The 19,816-nt window shown below is 39.7% G+C and overlaps 1 protein-coding gene across 2 annotated transcripts in view; it reads right to left on the bottom strand.

The window, feature by feature from the left end:
- Positions 1-19,816, bottom strand: part of LOC126412774 (UHRF1-binding protein 1) — a 443,324-nt gene that overhangs the window by 55,027 nt on the left and 368,481 nt on the right. For both annotated transcript variants that reach the window (XM_050082538.1, XM_050082539.1), the window contains one exon: positions 601-846. In XM_050082538.1, coding sequence (XP_049938495.1) covers positions 601-846 — 246 coding nt within the window. The remainder of the gene's footprint in view (positions 1-600; positions 847-19,816) is intronic.

Raw genomic sequence — 19,816 nt, 5'->3', positions numbered from 1 at the left:
AACCCCTTTACAATTAATAAATTCATATAGTTACAGCAGTTGAAACAAAAAGTGTAAATATACACTAAAGTAAATAAATATGAGAGGAGAAATAGCTGGATGATCATCTGGGGAACTGGGATTATATTTTTGAATTAACAACTCAATGTGTCTAAAAATAATTAATGTGCAGTGTCAGTTCTAAGCAATCCTACAGAAACACAAAACTTAAGTATATACAACTTGAAATATATCTAACATAAGTTAAAAGCAGTACAGAGGGGGAAAAACACATTACAATAAACAAATGTGTTAGTGAAAGGACAAGAGATGAGGTGAGCAAATAAAGGATTGGACAATGTGGCACAATCTACTGTACGTTAAGCAGACAGCATCAGGATACAGGCAACAGTACCTGGATGGAAAATTCGAGAAAAGGATTTTTTCAGTCAGTGGATGATAAACAGCTGATTATTACAACAACTACATGAAATTTTTAAAGTCACAGCTACATTTAAAAATCAACAAAGCCAGAATATTAGTTAGTGATTTTGTTTCTTATAATCAGCTGAATAATAAATGTAAATAATAAAATTACAAACAAGTATACACTTTACAAACCTCCATGGGAACAGCTTCTGGTATAATTTCATCTTCAATAAAATCAGCAAGCCCAATCAGTGAACTCATGTTCAGTTCCATTTCCAGGTCATGCACTTCACCTTGTAGCTTGTTCTTTCCCCAGGAGCGCGGATGGAGGTCTCTCCTTGGCTCAACAGTGTGCTCAAATCGCACTGCTACCTTCGGCATTGTCTCATCACTCGCTGGTACTTCTGCCCAAGCTCTTGAACGACATCCGAACTTACTCTGCAGATAAAGTTGATGGGAACTAACATGAGAATACACGCTGTCCAAGCAGAAGAATAACTTAATCTGTCTGAGAATGCCAGGGCATTTTTTTTCTACTCCTGGGCCTGCATATTTTAAAACAATGCACAGAAGCTCTTTTATGAAAGATATCAGAGGCATTTGCTTCTCTAAAAAAAGAGGTACTTTCATTTAACTGTGGATTCAGATAGGAAGAATGTAAGTGAAATTAAATGTTTAATGCTTTGCAGGTTTTATGTGTTTTTGACAGTGAAATAACTGCCGTATGATATATTCATATATGATAATGCCTGATTAAGGAATCTAATATATCTTTTCTCATTAAACAACACATTAATTACATTAAGAATGTCAAGTTATATGGAACCAAAACACAAACAACGGATTTGAAATACAACTCAGACATATGCAAATTCATCTGGAAGCTTTACAAATGTGCAATTGTGTTGATAATAATGAAAACAACAAAATTTGTTTATAAAAAAATTCAAATGAACATCATTCTCTTCTTGCTGTAATCCTAAGCCAGATTTCATTGCAAAAGAGTCAGTCTTGTAACCCTTGTCAACAATCCTATTTGCTGGTATTTATGAATACTAGTAACATATATTTTCTAGCATTTATGAATACCGATAACATATATTGTCCAGAAAAATTATTTAGAACATAGTGAATTAAGACAGTGTACCAGAAATAAATTTCTGCCTTAGGAAATGTAAATGCCTTGGCCCACTAGGCTATGCCTGTACATTGTACATGAAAAACACGCCACAGAATGTGTTAGGTTCAAGCACAAGAATATACAAAATTCATCCATACATATTATAAAAATGGATGCATGTATGTACATATGCTCCACATATCCTCCTAAGTCACTGGACAGATTTCAAGGGTTAAGAACCACCTAGCTATCATAGTTTAGGAGATAAGACATCATAAACAATGAGATGTCACATCATGCATGACCTTTAAATGTATTATTTCTGTGCTACCAAATGTATTTGAAAATAAATTTCACAGGCAGTATCTACATATGCTGCTACATGCACCTATAAAAGTATATCTTGGTATCACACACTGTTCAAGAGGTATGATGTCATAATGATTAAGACGTGTGAAAAACTGCCACATTGTGCATGACGTTTAAATTTAATACTCCTTTTCTAACTCTACTCACAACACATTTTGTAGACACTACCCACACATGCTGCTGAATGTACCTACAAAAATATATCTTTGTGTGAGACACGTGTATTAGGAGATATGATGTAAGAAACACTGAGATGCATGGAAAATTGCTGCATCATGCATAACCTTTAAATTTATTACTTCTTTCCTACTAACTCCATTTGCTGCATACTTCACTGACAGTCTCCACAAATGATGCTAAATGTACCTGCACACATATATCATTGCATGACACATAGCCCAAGAGATACAAAATCATAAAAATTGAGATATGTGAAAAAATGCTGTATCATGAATAAAGTTTTAACACCTTTATTCTTTACTACTAAGACAATCCCACAGTTGAGCAACTTAAGGAAATTCTTAACACCTGGCAGGGTTTTTCACAGCTTTCAACTGTGAAGTGCAAACAGCTATAGATGAAAATGATAGCTGTAGAGACATTTACAGAATCACATTGTAGAACTGTGAAGCAGTTGCATCCAGTGTACAAAAATTGTCGAGGATCATGTTTCTTAATTTGGATACTGATACATTCATACAGTATGCACATGTCTTAGTATGACTATTTCATAATTTCAAATCTGTTTTTACAAATATATAGAAATGAAATCATTTTGAAACTTCACTACAAAAATGAATACTCAAGCAGTGTCGGGAATGTCAGCTAGTAAGACTATAACAACCTCATGTTGGCCTACAGTGGTCATACTCTGAATTTAAAATGTATGGGATGATTTTCAGTATAAATCACTGGGTGGAGAAATGGATTTCCATTTGTCCTATTTTTTTCTCTTAGTCTTGAATTTATTATTTGATGGTAGAAGACCAGACACATATTTGTACATTCTATTCAACAAGTATCTGACAGAAACAGAAGATAAGTTACATCCCAGCTCTTTGATAAGACAAACTTTAAATTAATAATAGTAGTTCCCACAAAATGTTGAAATAGTTCACATAACAGTTAGGAAAATGGTGATTTCAAAGATCATATTATAGTTCTTTCAGTTAAATATTATGAGAGTTGTTAAAATCTGTACATGAAAGCAAAACAGGGAGAAAGGGCCTGCAACAAAATTGTAAAATTATGAGGAGACAGAATCATTAGCTAGTACTTCCCTTCAGGAGATGAGATCCTAAGTACTGCCGCTAGATGCACACATAATTACAAAAAAAGGTAGTCTAGCTTTCAGAAAAGTTAGTTCCTTTCTTGGGCAGGAAAGAGTGAAGTTAACGAAGGAGGGGCACAACACTCACCTCAAGCTGAGAGAGTCACCTGGCGTATCGATGGTCTGTCCTTCCTTTCTATTCTTCCCCATCCTATACCTCTCTCCTCCCTGAGAAAGGAACTTACTTTTCTAAAAAATATTTTTGTATTGTCTATCACCAGTACTGAGACATTCTCTCCTGGAGTTGAAGTACTGGTGGCCATTTTGTGTCCTTGTTATTTTATGGCATAACAGTAAAAAAAAAAAAAAAAAAAAATTCTGGTTTTTGAAGTAGTGATGGAAGATCATATTACAAAATTTAAAAGTCACAAACTCAGAAACATTGAAAATTTCATTCACTTGCTCTTGCAGGTGTATGTACTCAGTGTATCATGGTTTGTCACATGCTTTCAGACACATCTGTATGGTGTCAAATGGTTTTGCAAGTTTCCATGATGTGCCCATGAAGTTCCTCTCGATTTGGAATGCCAGTTGTATAAATTAACTGTTTAGATGTTCATCATAGAAATAATTGCCATCAGGGGAATATGCGAGCCATGAAACTGGCACTCCCAAAGTATCCAAAGTATCCAAAGTATGCAAGTATCCAGTGTACCTCAAATAACATAACTGAACTGTGCTGGATCCTCATCATAGACATACTAACTGCTTCCTCTTATTTGAAAAAGTGTATCATGTAACAAATCTGGCAGACTATTCTGACAAAAGCCCTTACAGACAGCACTTGTGAGACAAGGAGAATATGTGAACTTTCAATTCCAGCCCTCGCATTAATTATAAACTGCTGTTCATGGTTATTCAAATTTCCAGCCATTGCCCCATCTGTACACAAAACTGAAGAGACAAAAACAAAAAAACAAATGATTGGCAGAGTGAGCTACAAACCATTGGCAGATGTGACCAGCTCCTGTAACACCCACATATGCTGAAGGTGATACAGATACATGAACTGGCTATGACACATCCTTCATTTGGTCCTATGAGATACATAACATGTTATGGCAACATGCTGTGCCTTGATTTTGGGACCACTTTCAACAGTCTGCAAAATGAGTCTCTCTTGATGGGCATTTACAGTAAGTTTAGAAACATGTTTCTTTTTGCAACAATGTTTCCAACCGTGTCCGAAACATACTTGAAGCTATGTTTGTTGTTCATGTCCCCGTTAACACTAGTGACAAACATTTCTATATGTGTATAAGCATCGTTCACAACACTGTGTCCAGCCAAGAGAATGGATTAATGATATGTATATGTCTACATCTACATCTACATGATTACTCTGCAATTCACATTTAAGTGCTTGGTAGAGGGTTCATCGAACCACAATCATACTATCTCTCTTACCATTCCACTCCCGAATAGCGCCCGGGAAAAAACGAATACCTAAACCTTTTCTGTTCGAGCTCTGATTTCTCTTATTTTATTTTGATCATTCCTACCTATGTAGGCTGGGCTCAACAAAATATTTTTGCATTCGGAAGAGAAAGTTGGTGACTGAAATTTCGTAAATAGATCTCGCCACGACGAAAAACGTCTTTGCTTTAATGACTTCCATCCCAACTCGCGTATCATATCTGCAACACTCTCTCCCCCATTACGTGATAATACAAAACGAACTGCCCTTTTTTGCACCCTTTCGATGTCCTCCGTCAATCCCACCTGGTAAGGATCCCACACCGCGCAGCAATATTCTAACAGAGGATGAATGAGTGTAGTGTAAGCTGTCTGTTTAGTGGACTTGTTGCATCTTCTAAGTGTCCTGCCAATGAAACTCAACCTTTGGCTCGCCTTCCCCACAATATTATCTATGTGGTCTTTCCAACTGAAGTTGTTCATAATTTTAACACCCAGGTACTTAGTTGAATTGACAGCCTTGAGAAATGTACTATTTATCGTCACACTTTTTGTTATTTAGCATCAACTGCCACCTGCCACACCATACAGCAATCTTTTCTAAATCGCTTTGCAACTGATAATGGTCTTCGGATGACCTTACTAGATGGTAAATTACGGCATCATCTGTGAACAACCTAAGAGATCTGCTCAGATTGTCACCCAGGTCATTTATATAGAACAGGAACAGCAGAGGTCCCAGGATGCTTCCCTGGGGAACAACTGATATCACTTCAGTTTCACTCGATGATTTGCCGTCTATTACTACGAACTGCGACCTTCCTGGCAGGAAATCACGAATCCAGTCGCACAACTGAGACGATACCCCATAGGCCCACAGCTTGATCAGAAGTCGCTTGTGAGGAACGGTGTCAAAAGCTTTCCGGAAATCTAGTAATACGGAATCAACTTGAGATCCCCTGTCGATAGCGGCCATTACTTCGTGCGAATAAAGAGCTAGCTGCGTTTCACAAGAACAATGTTTTCTGAAACCATGCTGATTACGTATCAATAGATCATTCCCTTCAAGGTGATTCATGATGTTTGAATACAGTATATGCTCCAAAACCCTATTGCAAACTGACGTCAATGAGATAGATCTGTAGTTCGATGGATTACTCCTACTACCCTTCTTAAACACTGGTGCAAACTGCACTATTTTCCAATCTGTAGGTACAGATCTATCGGTGAGCGAGCGGTTGTATATGATTGCTAAGTAGGGAGCTATTGTATCAGCATAATCTGAAAGGAACCTAATCGGTATACAATCTGGACCTGAAGACTTGCCCGTATCAAGCGATTTGAGTTGCTTCGCAACCCCTAAGGTATCTACTTCTAAGAAACTCATGCTAGCAGCTGTTCGTGTTTCAAATTCTGGAATATTCCATTCGTCTTCCCTGGTGAAGGAATTTCGGAAAACTACGTTCAATAACTCCGCTTTAGCGGCACAGTCGTCGGTAACAGTACCATCGGCACTGCGCAGCGAGTTATTGACTGCGTCTTTCTGCTTGTGTACTTTACATACGACCAGAATTTCTTCGGATTTTCTACCAAATTTCGAGGAAATGTTTCGTTGTGAAACCTATTAAAGGCATCTTGCATTGAAGTCCGTGCCAAATTTCACGCGTCTGTAAATTTTAGCTAATCTTCCAGATTTCGCGTTCTTCTGAACTTCGCATGCTTTTTCTGTTGCCTCTGCAACAGCGTTTGGACCTGTTTTGTGTACCATGGGGGATCAGTTCCATCTCTTACCAATTTATGAGGTACGAATCTCTCAATTGCTGTTGCTACTATATCTTTGAATTTGAGCCACATCTCGTCTACATTTGCATAGTCAGTTTGGAAGGAATGGAGATTGTCTCTTAGGAAGACTTCTAGTGACACTTTAACTGTTTTTTAAATAAAATTATTTTGCGTTTGTTTCTGGTGGATTTGGAAGAAACGGTATTGAGCCTAGGTATGACGACCTTGTGATCACTTTTATCCCTGTATCAGTCACGATGCTCTCTATTAGCTCTGGATTGTTTGTGGCTAAGAGGTCAAGTGTGTTTTCGCAACCATTTACAATTCGTGTGGGTTCGTGGACTAACTGCTCGAAATAATTTTTGGAGAAAGCATTTAGGATAATCTCGGAAGATGTTTTCTGCCTACCACCGGTTTTGAACAAGTATTTTTGCCAACATATCGAGGGAAGGTTGAAGTCCCCACCAACTATAACCGTATGAGTGGGGTATTTATTTGTTACGAGACTCAAATTTTCTCTGAACTGTTCAGCAACTATATCATCGGAGTCTGGGGGTTGGTAGAAGGAGCCAATTATTAACTTAGTTTGGCTGTTAAGTATAAAATCCACCCATACCAATTCGCACGGAGTATCTACTTCAGCTTCACTACAAGATAAACCACTACTGACAGACACAAACACTCCACCACCAATTCTGCCTAATCTATCTTCTATCTTTCCTGAACACCATCTGAGACTTCGTAAAAATTTCTGCAGAACTTATTTCAGGCTTTAGCCAGCTTTCTGTACCTATAACGATTTCAGTTTCTGTGCTTTCTATCAGCGCATGAAGCTCAGGGACTTTCCCAGCACAACTACAACAATTTAAAACTACAATTCCGAATGTTCCTTGATACAAGCACGTCCTGTATTTGCCATGCACCCTTTGAGATTGCAGCCCACCCCGTACTTTCCCGAGGCCTTCTAACCTAAAAAACCGCCCAGTCCACGCCACACAGCCTCCGCTACCCGTGTAGCCGCCAGCTGAGTGTAGTGAACTCCTGACCTATTCAGTGGAACCCGAAACCCCACCACCCTATGGTGCAAGTCAAGGAATCTGCAGCCAACACGGTCGCAAAACCGTCTGAGCCTCTGATTCAGACCCCGGCTCTGCACCAAAGGTCCGCAGTCGGTTCTGTCAACGATGCTGCAGATGGTGAGCTCCTGCCTTCATCTCGTAAGCAAGACCGGCAGCCTTCACCAAATCAGATAGCCGCTGGAATCCAGACAGAATTTCCTCAGATCCAAAGCAACACACGTCATTAGTGTCGACATGTGCCACCACCTGCAGCTGGCTGCCCCCTGTGCTCTTCATAGCATCCGGAAGGACCCTTCCCACATCAGGAATGACTCTACCTGGAATGCACACAGAGTGCACACTGGATTTCTTCCCCTCCTTAGCCGCCATATCCGTAAGGGGCCCCATTATGGGCCTAACATTGGAGCTCCCAACTACCAATAAGCCCACCCTCTGCGATTGCCCGGACCTTGAAGGCTGAGAATCATCCTCTGAAACAGGGCAGGCAGCTGCATCTGCCTCTCAGCCAGAGACAGTACTTAAAACCTGTTTGTCAGACGCACCGGGGAGGTTTCCTGATCAGCCTCTGGGGACGTCTTTCGCTGCCTGCCATGCCTTGGAACGACCTCCCAATCAACCACAGGCGAGGGCTCAGCCCCACTGCGGGCAGCAACTGGGGCAACCACAGCAGCAGACCGATCTGGGGACAGACACGATGAGGTTGACATCCCCGTGATACCCAAGTCCGGCTCCCCACAGTGGTGCCCATTGGCAACAGCCTCAAGCTGTGCGACCAAAATCAGCGCCGCCTGCAGCTGTGAGCGAAGGGATGCCAACTTGGCCGTCATCTGAACACAGCAATCACAGTCCCTGTCCATTCTAGTTGATGTTAAACAACAGTTACTGAAACACGAGTCCGTGCCTAGATAACGCAAGGGAAACACGCAAAGACTGTATGAATTAACCTGTACAAATGCCTAACAACTGCGCTACAATCTGCCTGAATTTACGATTAACTAAAACTCGAAATTACACCTCCTATACAAAACTCACATGCAATTTAAGTAAGAATCTACGAAGTAAACACAGAAAAGAAGCTATATACGTATCTTTCTGTGCTGTCGATGTGCACCAACTGGGAGCTGAGGCCACACTGGTCTCTGAGAGCCTACTAGACAGACAAGTGCCACTGACGTACCAAAACAAAACAAATGCCTCACAACTGCGCTACAATCTGCCTGAATTTACGAGTACAGTAACTAAAACTCAAAATTCCACCTCCTATACGAAACTCACACGCAATGTAAGTAAGAATCTACGAAGTAAACACAGAAAAGAAGCTATATAAGTATCTTTCTGCGCTGTCGATGTGCACCAACGGGGAGCTCAGGCCACACTGCATAATTAATACTCAACAATAGAAGCAGATGAAGACAAAAATGTAGGTTTTGTGTTGGCTGAAAAAAACAATATAGCAGTCATTGCGGGACTGATATACTGCACGAGATGAATGTAGGAGATGGTGCTGCTTCACTAGGATTACATGATTTGATTTCAAAATTTTTCATGGCTATTTGTTTCAAAGAAAGGCACAAATTTTTCAGAAATACAGGAAATTCCTTTCAAAGTCAGCTCTAGCTTCAATTTTTGAAGCGTTGGTTGAAGGATTTTGCAAAGGTGATCCAATCATGTAAATAATGCTAAACTATATGTTTTATTGTACACTGAAATCCATTAATATGGAGTGCCGTTTTACCCTGGGATTTTTATACTTTGCACCTCACACATTCCACATTCTCCTCTGCCTTATAGAGTACAACACAATGAATATCTATGTCTTAACACAACACCAACAGACTTTTGACCTTACCACACAATGCAGAACAACGTAATTACTAAACTCTGCTGCATTGCTGCATGGAGCAAGTCATAAAAATAAACAAACACCAGCACCAGATAGTGGCATTTAGCAGCAGCAGGCCGGAGACAAAGTTTCCTTTGATCTGTACCAACAGAGTCAAGAATACCTGCTTTCATATTAACAAAATGCTGTGAACACTGATAGTCCAGCAATAGCTGCAAATAATGTTGTAAAACATGTTTCAGACACCGTGTAAATGCTGCTTTAGACAGGCATCTGATTAAATCTTGGTTTCCTTCATTACACCATTTGTTGTGTTATGGATCCTGTCTTAGCAATGTCATAATACACTACTGGCCATTAAAATTGCTACACCACAAAGAGGACATGCTACAGATGCTAAATTTAACCAACAGGAAGAAAATGCTGTTATATGCAAATGATTAGCTTTTCAGAGCATTCACACAAGGTTGGCGCCGGTGGCGACACCTACAACGTGCTGACATGAGGAAAGTTTCCAACTGATTTCTCACACACAAACAGCAGTTGACCGACGTTGTTGTGATGCCTCGTGTAAGGAGAAGAAATGCGTACCATCATGTTTCCGACTTTGATAAAGGTCGGATTGTAGCCTATGGCGATTGCGATTTATCGTATCGTGACATTGCTGCTCGCGTTGGTCAAGATCTGATGACTGTTAGCAAAATATGGAATCGGTGGGTTCAGGAGGGTAATACGGAACGCTGTGCTGGATCCCAACGGCCTCATATCACTAGCAGGCATCTTATCCACATGGTTGTAATGGATCGTGCAGCCACATCTCGATCCCTAAGTCAACAGATGGGGACGTTTGCAAGACAACAACCATCTGCACGAACAGTTCGACGATGTTTGTAACAGCATGGACTATCAGTTCAGAGACCATGGCTGTGGTTACCCTTGACGCTGCATCACAGATAGGACTGCCTGCGATGTTGTACTCAATTACGAACCTGGGTGCACTAATGGCAAAACGGCATTTTTTCGAATGAATCCAGGTTCTGTTTACAGCATCATGATGGTCGCATCCGGGTTTGGCGACATAGCGGTGAACGCACATTGGAAGCATGTATTCATCATCGCCATACTGGCGTATCACCTGGCATGAAGGTATGGGGTGCCATTGGTTACACCGTATTGGTCACCTCTTGTTCGCATTGATGGCACTTTGAACAGTGGACGTTAAATTTCAGATGTGTTACGACCTGTGGCTCTACCCTTCATAACCCTACATTTCAGCAGGATAATGCACCACTGCATGTTGCAGGCCCTGTATGGGCCTTTCTGGATACAGAAAATGTTCAACTGCTGCCCTGGCCAGCACATTCTCCAGATCTCTCACCAATTGAAAATGTCTGGTCAATGGTGGCCGAGCAACTGGCTCGTCACAATACGCCAGTCACTACTCTTGATGAACTGTGGTATTGCGTGGAAGCTTCACGGGCAGCTGTACCTGTACACGCCATCCAAGCTCTGTTTGACTCAATGTCCAGGCGTATCAAGGCCATTATTAAGGCCAGAGGTGGTTGTTCTGGGTACTGATTTCTCAGGATCTATGCACCCAAATTGTGTGAAAATGTAATCACATGTCAGTTCTAGTATAATATATATGTCCAATGAATACCCATTTATCATCTGCATTTCTTCTTCTTGTAGCAATTTTAATGACCAATAGTGTAAAATTCAACAGTGATTGTATAGTTAAGTCTAATTCCCATATGAAAATGCTATTTTATTCTCAACTGTGCAGTTTTAGTTCCACTGCCATTTGCATGCCCATAGACTGAAATCATATCTGTCAGAGTACTAAGTATATAACCTAAATAAACCGATCAATTACCAGGCAATTCACCCCCCCCCCCCCCCTCTGCCGCCGCCGCCACCACCACCACCACCACCACCACCACCACCAATGCATATATAAAATGTTCAAAACAGATCATCACAAATGCACAAAAATTGCAAGTCAAATGTGACTCTTAATCAACACTTCGCCATCTGTGATACCATGAAAGTATTGTGAGACTGACCTGTATCAATGGTATCACTCAACCACCTTATGAAATTAATTTTAGTTTTTGGCTATGAACTACAGTTTTTGGATATTTTTTCAACACAGAGTGAATGTAAACTTTGATTGATAATTAACAAATAGTGGTTTTACAGACATATGTTTAAATGAACTACTTCCTTTTTGAAAGATTTTTGTAGAAGCATAAACATATTGTGAATTGATGTGGACATTATTGGTACTGGAATCAAGTTGTTAAAAGACACACCAAGCAAACTAAAGTGATGGCCGATATTAAAGATGCATCACCAAAACATTACATGAAATATGTACACATGAAAAAAGAAAACAAAGCAAGTAGTTTGGGAATATCATCACGAAAAATACGAACAGGCAAATCTACACATCAAGGACAAATGTGGAAACTCTAACTAGCCTACACAACATCACGAGTGAAGTAAAACAAGAGAGACTTTTTCAAAAATATTAAGTTACAACACAATAGAACTGTTCTCAAGCCAATAATTTTATACACAGCTTAAAATGTTTTCCTGAATTATATAAACAAGAGTTAAAAAATTACATAATTATTTTAGTACACTATTACAAGAATGAGAGAACAGTAAACCCAAGGAAGTATTAAGCCTGAAAAGAAAAAGAGTAATCCTGCAAAATCGACAGTGTTCAATGGGATAAACTTACATGAACAACCAGATGCATGACTAGGTGCCTTTCAAGCAAAGGAGAGCAAACAGGCTCACTTGAAAAGAATAAGAAAACTCTGAGTAAAAAGAAAGAAAAGTTCACAGCAAAGTTTAATGATTTTTGTAATGAAAAAATCACAGCCTAGATCATGAATTCTATTGTAATAACATGTTTCAGCCAAATCAGGCCATTCCAAAATTTGGAGAGGATGACAGCTATCACAAGCATTAGCTGATGCACATTGTCAAATCTTAGCATTCACCAATTCATGATGGTCATAACTACCATCCTCTCCATAATTTGTACAGAGCGATGTGGTGCAGTGGTTAACACGCTGGACTCACATTCGGGAGGACTACGGTTCAAACATGCGCCCAGCCATCCTGATTTGGATTTTCCATGATCTCCCTAAACCACTTCAGGCAAATGCCAGGATAGTTCCTGTGAAAGGGCACAGCCGATTTCCTTCCCCATCCTTCCCTAATCTGAGCTTGTGCTCTGTCTCTAAAGACCTCGTTGTCGACAGGACCTTACACACTAGTCTACTCCTCCTCCATATTTTGTATGAGAAGATGGCCTAACACAGCCTAAACCAGTTGTCACAATAAAAATATGTGACCTAGAATGTGTTTTGTTCATAAAATTATAGAAGTGTGAGGTCACATGCCCCCGCCCCCCTTCTCTCCCCACACACCCACCTCTTCTTAAACGTGTGACTTGATTTCAACGAAACTTAGTATACACGCTACACTTACTGTCTGGAAAGAAGCACTGGGGGGTAAGAGCTACCTGGTTTCCTGGTTTCCATTGGTGTGTGGGTGACATACAAGGTGGACAGAGACTGGGGAATGGAGTGGGAGGGAGCAAGCAATGGAGAAGTGCATGTTGGGAATTACTAGTAGTGACAGGAAAACAAACAAACGTTTAAGAAACAGATTGAAGTGGAAGGCACAGTCAAAATGAAAATGAAAGGGCTGAAGCATGTGGATAGGCAAATGAATGATTATGAGAGATAAGAAAAGACTAAGATAGTGTATTTATGGAAGATGGGGCAGATCAAATTAGAAAACAGACTGGATGAGCACAGCAGCATATAGCTGAAGACTCTAATGGACAAAAAATTTTAGTTTACTCATGCAGTAAATGTTGATAATTTCACACTCACCCTCCAACATACATTCCTCCCCCCCCCCCCCCTCCCCCTTCCCACTCCCTGAATCAATAAATACAGCTTTCTGTGTCAGAGGGATAGCACTCCTGTAAAAACGGTGAATGCAATAATTCAACCTGTCTCATTGATGAAATGTCATCAGACCTCATAGTCAGCATATATAATGGGCAAGGTGAATGATATCACTAGCTTTGATTGCATCTTCATGATTACGCAGGAAGTCGGGTTTTCACCTGATGTAGTCTCAAGTGTATACTGTGAGCATTAGTTTTGGAAAAAAACTGCCAACACTACAGTCAATTGTTGTGGGCAATAACATGCTCTCAAGCAGCAGGTATTGTTAACTATACAGGATTGTATTGATAGACAGGCAGGCCACAGTGCAGCAAATCAGTCACCAAATAAATGATAGACAATAACAGCCAGTGAGTAGCCATATAAGATAGGGTCACCTGCTAACATTTTACAGGACACACATTAGCATGGGGTTTTATATAAACCAAGTATTATTATTATTATTTCTTTCTTTTCTCAGACGTTATGTCTGGTCAAAAATGGAAAGTGACGCAGACCTTGATCAAGCGTGACTTCCTTTTAACTGTACGGTATATGTTATGTTGCATTTAGGGACTTTCGGGTGATTGAACATGTATCAATAATTACGGATTTCTGCAGTTGTATATATAAGTTTGGATGTAGCTGTATTGCATTGATGTACTGGTGGATATTGTGTGGTATGAATCCTGTAGTTGATAGTATAATTGGTATAATGTCAACTTTATCCTGATGCCACATGTCCTTGACTTCCTCAGCCAGTTAGATGTATTTTTCAATTTTTTCTCCTGTTTTCTTTTGTATATTTGTTGTATTGGGTATAGATATTTCGATTAGTTGTGTTACTTTCTTCTTTTTATTGGTGAGTATGATGTCAGGTTTGTTATGTGGTGTTTTATCTGTTATAATGGTTCTGTTCCAGTATAATTTGTATTCATCATTCTCCAGTATATTTTGTGGTGCATACTTGTATGTGGGAACGTGTTGTTTTATAAGTTTATGTTGTAAGGCAAGCTGTTGATGTATTATTTTTGCTACATTGTCATGTCTTCTGGGGTATTCTGTATTTGCTAGTATTGTACATCCGCTTGTGATGTGATCTACTTTTTCTATTTGTTGTTTGCAAAGTCTGCATTTATCTGTCGTGGTATTGGGATCTTTAATAATATGCTTGCTGTAATATCTGGTGTTTATTGTTTGATCCTGTATTGCAATCATGAAGATGATACGGGTGCTTGCCATGTAGTGTTTTCTTTTTCCAATTTACTTTCTTCGTATCTGTTGATGTTATGTGATCTAGAGGGTTGTAGAAGTGGTTATGAAATTACAGTGGTGTAGCCGATGTATTTATATGAGTGATTGCTTTGTGTATTTTGCTAGTTTCTTCTCGTTCTAGAAAGAATTTTCTTAAATTGTCTACCTGTCCATAATGTAGGTCATTTATGTCGATAAATCCCCTTCCTCCTTCCTTTCCGCTTAATGTGAATCTTTCTGTTGCTGAATGTATGTGATGTATTCTATATTTGTGGCATTGTCATCGTGTAAGTGTATTGAGTGCTTCTAGGTCTGTGTTACTCCATTTCACTACTCCAAATGAGTGGGTCAATATTGGTATAGCATAAGTATTTACAGCTTTTGTCTTGTTTCTTGCTGTCAATTCTGTTTTCAGTATTTTTGTTAGTCTTTGTCTATATTTTTCTTTTAGTTCTTCTTTAATATTTGTGTTATCTATTCCTATTATTTGTCTGTATCCTAGATATTTATAGGCATCTGTTTTTTCCATTGCTTCTATGCAGTCGCTGTGGTTATCCAATATGTAATCTTCTTGTTTAGTGTGTTTTCCCTTGACTATGCTATTTTTCTTACATTTGTCTGTTCCAAAAGCCATGTTTACATCATTGCTGAATACTTCTGTTACCTTTAGTAATTGGTTGAGTTGTTGATTTGTTGCTGCCAGTAGTTTTAGATCATCCATGTATAGCAAATGTGTGATTTTGTGTTGGTATGTTCCAGTAATATTGTATCCATAATTTGTATTATTTAGCATGTTGGATAGTGGGTTCAGAGCAAGGCAGAACCAGAAAGGACTTAATGAGTCTCCTTGGTATATTCCACGCTTAATCTGTATTGGCTGTGATGTGATATTATTTGAATTTGTTTAGATATTAAGTGTGGTTTTCCAATTTTTCATTACTATGTTTAGGAACTGTATCAATTTAGGATCTACTTTGTATATTTCCAATATTTGTAGAAACCGTGAGTGGGGTACACTATCAAAAGCTTTTTGGTAATCAATGTATGCGTAGTGTAGCGACCTTTGTTTAGTTTTAGCTTGATATGTCACCTCTGCATCTATTATCAGTTGCTCTTTACATCCTCGTGCTCCTTTGCAACAACCTTTTTGTTCTTCATTTATAATTTTGTTCTGTGTTGTATGTGTTATTAATTTCTGTGTAATGACTGAAGTTAATATTTTGTATATTGTTGGTAGGCATGTTATGGGACGATATTTTGCTGGGTTTGCTGTGTCTGCTTGATCTTCAGGTTTCAGATAAGTTATTCCATGTGTAAGTGTATCAGGGAATGTGTATGGGTCTGCAATGTAACTGTTAAATAATTTATATCTAAAAACAAAGATGATGTGACTTACCAAACGAAAGCGCTGGCACATCGATAGACACACACAAACAAACACAAACATACACACAAAATTCAAGCTTTTGCAACAAACTGTTGCCTCATCAGGAAAGAGTCACAAAATTCAAGCTTTCGCAACAAACTGTTGCCTATCTCTTTCCTGATGAGGCAACAGTTCGTTGCGAAAGCTTGAATTTTGTGACTCTTTCCTGATGAGGCAACAGTTTGTTGCGAAAGCTTGAATATTGTGTGTATGTTTGTGTTTGTTTGTGTGTGTATGTCTATCGACGTGCCAGCGCTTTCGTTTGGTAAGTCACATCATCTTTGTTTTTAGATGTATTTTTCCCACGTGGAATGTTTCCCTCTATTAATTCATATGTTAAATAATTTAGTTAGAGGTGAATGTGTTGAGATGAACTTCTTTAGCCAGAAATTTGCTATTTTATCTTTTCCAGGGGCTTTCCAATTGTGAGTAGAATTAATTGCTTGGGTGACTTCATGTTGCAAAATTATCACTTCAGGCATCCGCGGTATCATCTTGTATGTGTCTGTTTCTGCTTGTATCCACCGTGCATGCCTGTTGTGTTGTACCGGGTTTGACCATGTGTTGCTCCAGAAGTGTTCCATTTCTGTTATGCTTGGTGGATTGTCTATTTTAATGTGTGTGTTATCTATTGTCTGGTAAAATTTCTTTTGGTTTGTGTTGAATGTTTGGTTTTGTTTCCTTCTATTTTCACTTTTTTTGTATCTTCTAAGTCGTTTGGCCAATGCTTGTAATTTCTGCTTCTTTTCATCTAATTGCTCTATCACTTCTTGTTGTGAGATTTTACCTAACCTTTTTCGTTTTTTGTCTGATATTTCATTTCTTATAAATTGTGTTAGCTGTCCGATGTCTTTTCTCAGTTTTTCTATTCTGATCTGTAGCCTGTGTTGCCATGCTGGTTTTGTGGGTGTCTTCCGTGTGTTGGTTGGTTCTGATCTCTGCCTAGTGTGTATATTTAGTGTAGTGAGTGCTCCTATATAAACCAGTAGTTGTAACTCTTCCATAGTTGTGTTTTCATTTATTTTATTGTGTATGATTGTGTTGATAGTTTTTATTGTTGTTTCGACTTGTGGGTTATTTGGCGGTCTATGCAAGAATGGTCTAATGTCTGTATTTGTGTCTTTGTATTCTATATATGTCAGCTGAAATTTCTCTTCTATATCTAACATGTGTGTCACTTCGTGTTCTATTTGTGCTTGTTCTGGTGGCTGTCTTAAGATTTCGTTTTCCTCTGATTGTTTAATTGATGCGTGTTGGTCTTTGTTTGCTCTGGAATGCTTGAGTCCATTACTGTATTTTCTTCTTCTTCTGATTGCACATTATTTTGTTACAGTATTTGTTGTAGTTGTTGTTTGATGTTTTCTAATTCTGACTGGGGTATCCTGTTATTTTTGATCATTACATGGATCTGATCAGCTAGTCATTGTTCTGTTAAAAATTTTAATTCTGGTTATCTGGTAATAAATGTTGTGTATATTTGTGATCTGTATCCAGTTGTGTTGGTTCCTAGGTTTGTTGCTTGGTAATAACAGGACATAAGGTATCAATTAACTTCATCTGACCATCTCATCCTCTGTCTTTGTTTTCCTTCTAGGGTGGTTGCAGGAAGCATATCCTGCAAAACACCTCTATTTGGATTTAAATCATTTTCCAGTTGGCTAGCAGTGTCGTTACCATTGTGGGCGGGCATAGGGTTCAAGCGTTGTCCCCGACCATGACGGCGCTTGTCCGAGGCTTCTTTAGTTCTGTCCTGAACCAAGTAATCACACTAAAAGGGGGGTTAGCCCTATTAGTGGTTTGTTCTTTTCATTGCCTTTTACGAGTGGCAGAACATACCGGAGGCCTATTCTTTTCCCGGGCCTCCACGGGTTATTATTATTATTATTATTATTATTATTATTATTATTAACAACAACAAACTTGTCAATTAAGAACTTTTACAAATCATTTAAACATTTGCCACTTCTGGTATAGAACATGGGTGGCACCAGCACTACATGAGGTAGCTTGAATTTATTCACTTCCTCCATTCCACCTGCACCATAGCTCTTCCCACAGCAGTCTAAACAGTACTGGACAAAATTTGTGACCTTGGCTCCTCTCATGCCATTTGAAAGTGATCAGGAAACATTCAACAAATACACTGAAGCACCAAAGAAACTGGCATAGGCATGCATATTCAAATACAGATATATGTAAACAGGCAAAACACGGCACTGCGGTTGGCAATGCCCATATAAGACGACAAGTGTCTGGCATAGTTGTTAGATCAGTTACTGCTGCTAAAATGGCAGGTTATCAAGATTTAAGGTGAATTTGAATGTTGTGTTAAGTCGACACATGAGTAATGGGACACAGCATGTCTGAGGCAGCAAAGAAATAGCGATTTTCGTGTAGAACCATTTCATGAGTGTACCGTGAATATTAGGAATCTGGTAAAGCATCAAATCTCCGACATCGTTGCAACCGGAAAAAGATCCTGCAAGAATGGGACCAGCAATGATGAAGAGAATTGTTCAATGTGACAGAAGTGCAACCCGTCTGCAAACTGGTGCAGATTTCAATGCTGGGCCATCAACAAGTGTCAGCGTACGAGACATTCAACGAAACATCATCGATATGGGCTTTTGGAGCTGAAGGCCCAGTCATGTACCATTGAGGACTGCATGACACAAAGCTTTACACCTCACCCAGGCCCATCAACACCAACATTGGATTGTTGATGACTTGGATGCGTGTTGCCTGGTTGGACCTGTCTAATTTCAAATTGTATCGAGCAGATGGACATGTACAGGTATGGAGACAACCTCATGACTCCATGGACTCTGAATATCAGTAGGGGACTGTTCAAACTGGCGGAGGCTCTGTCATGGTGTGGGGCATGTGCAGTTGGAGTGATATGGGACCCCTGAAGCATCTAGATATGACTCTTGACAGGTGACATGAACGTAAGCATCCTGTCTGACCACCTGCATCCATGTTCGTTGTGCATTCCAACAGACTTGGGCAATTCCAGAAGGACAGTTCAACACCACACATGTCCAGAATTGCTACAGAGTGGTTCCAGGAAAACTCTTCCGAGTTTGAACACTTCTTCTGGTCATCAAACTCCCCAGACATGAACATTACAGGGGACATCTGGGATGCCTCACAACATACTGTTCAGCAGAGATACCCTCCCGTTCGTCCTCTTACACATTTATGGACAGCCCTGCATGATTAATGGTGTCACTACCCTTCAGCACTGCTTCAGACATTAGTCGAGTCCATGTCACGTCGTGTTGCCGCACTTCTGGGTGCTCGCAGGGGCCCTACATGATATTACGCAGTTTCTTTGGCTCTTCAGTGTAGTACACTCATGTTCAGAAAAAAACAGAACACGTTCAATGACTAGAGATAGGATGTTCATATTCACAGGGCTTGTACAGAAATGATTGTCATTTGAACCATGTCAGCCTGCAGGTTCAAGGTCAACATCGATATTGTGGCACAACACCACCTACCGGCAAAATGTGCCTGTGGCTTTCGTTGTTGCTATAAACCAAAGGTAATGGATCAGTGTGACTAGAGCAGATGGGCTGGATACTTCGCAAATATATCTGCGAACTGTACCACCAAATCAGTGAGTTTGAAACAGGGCACATAATTGGCATGAGAGACTGTGATGCATCCATCCAGGAAATTGCTGCTCGTAAGGGAATGTTTCAGTAGTGCAACGGGTGTGTGTCGAATGGTTCACAGAAGGCCATATAACACAATGAGATGTGACAAGTCACACCACCAAGGCCAACCCCACGAGAAATTGATATATC

Source organism: Schistocerca serialis, chromosome 7, assembly GCF_023864345.2.
Source record: "Schistocerca serialis cubense isolate TAMUIC-IGC-003099 chromosome 7, iqSchSeri2.2, whole genome shotgun sequence".
Classification (NCBI taxonomy): Eukaryota; Metazoa; Arthropoda; class Insecta; order Orthoptera; family Acrididae; genus Schistocerca; species Schistocerca serialis.
This window is presented reverse-complemented; position numbering and strand designations above follow the sequence as displayed.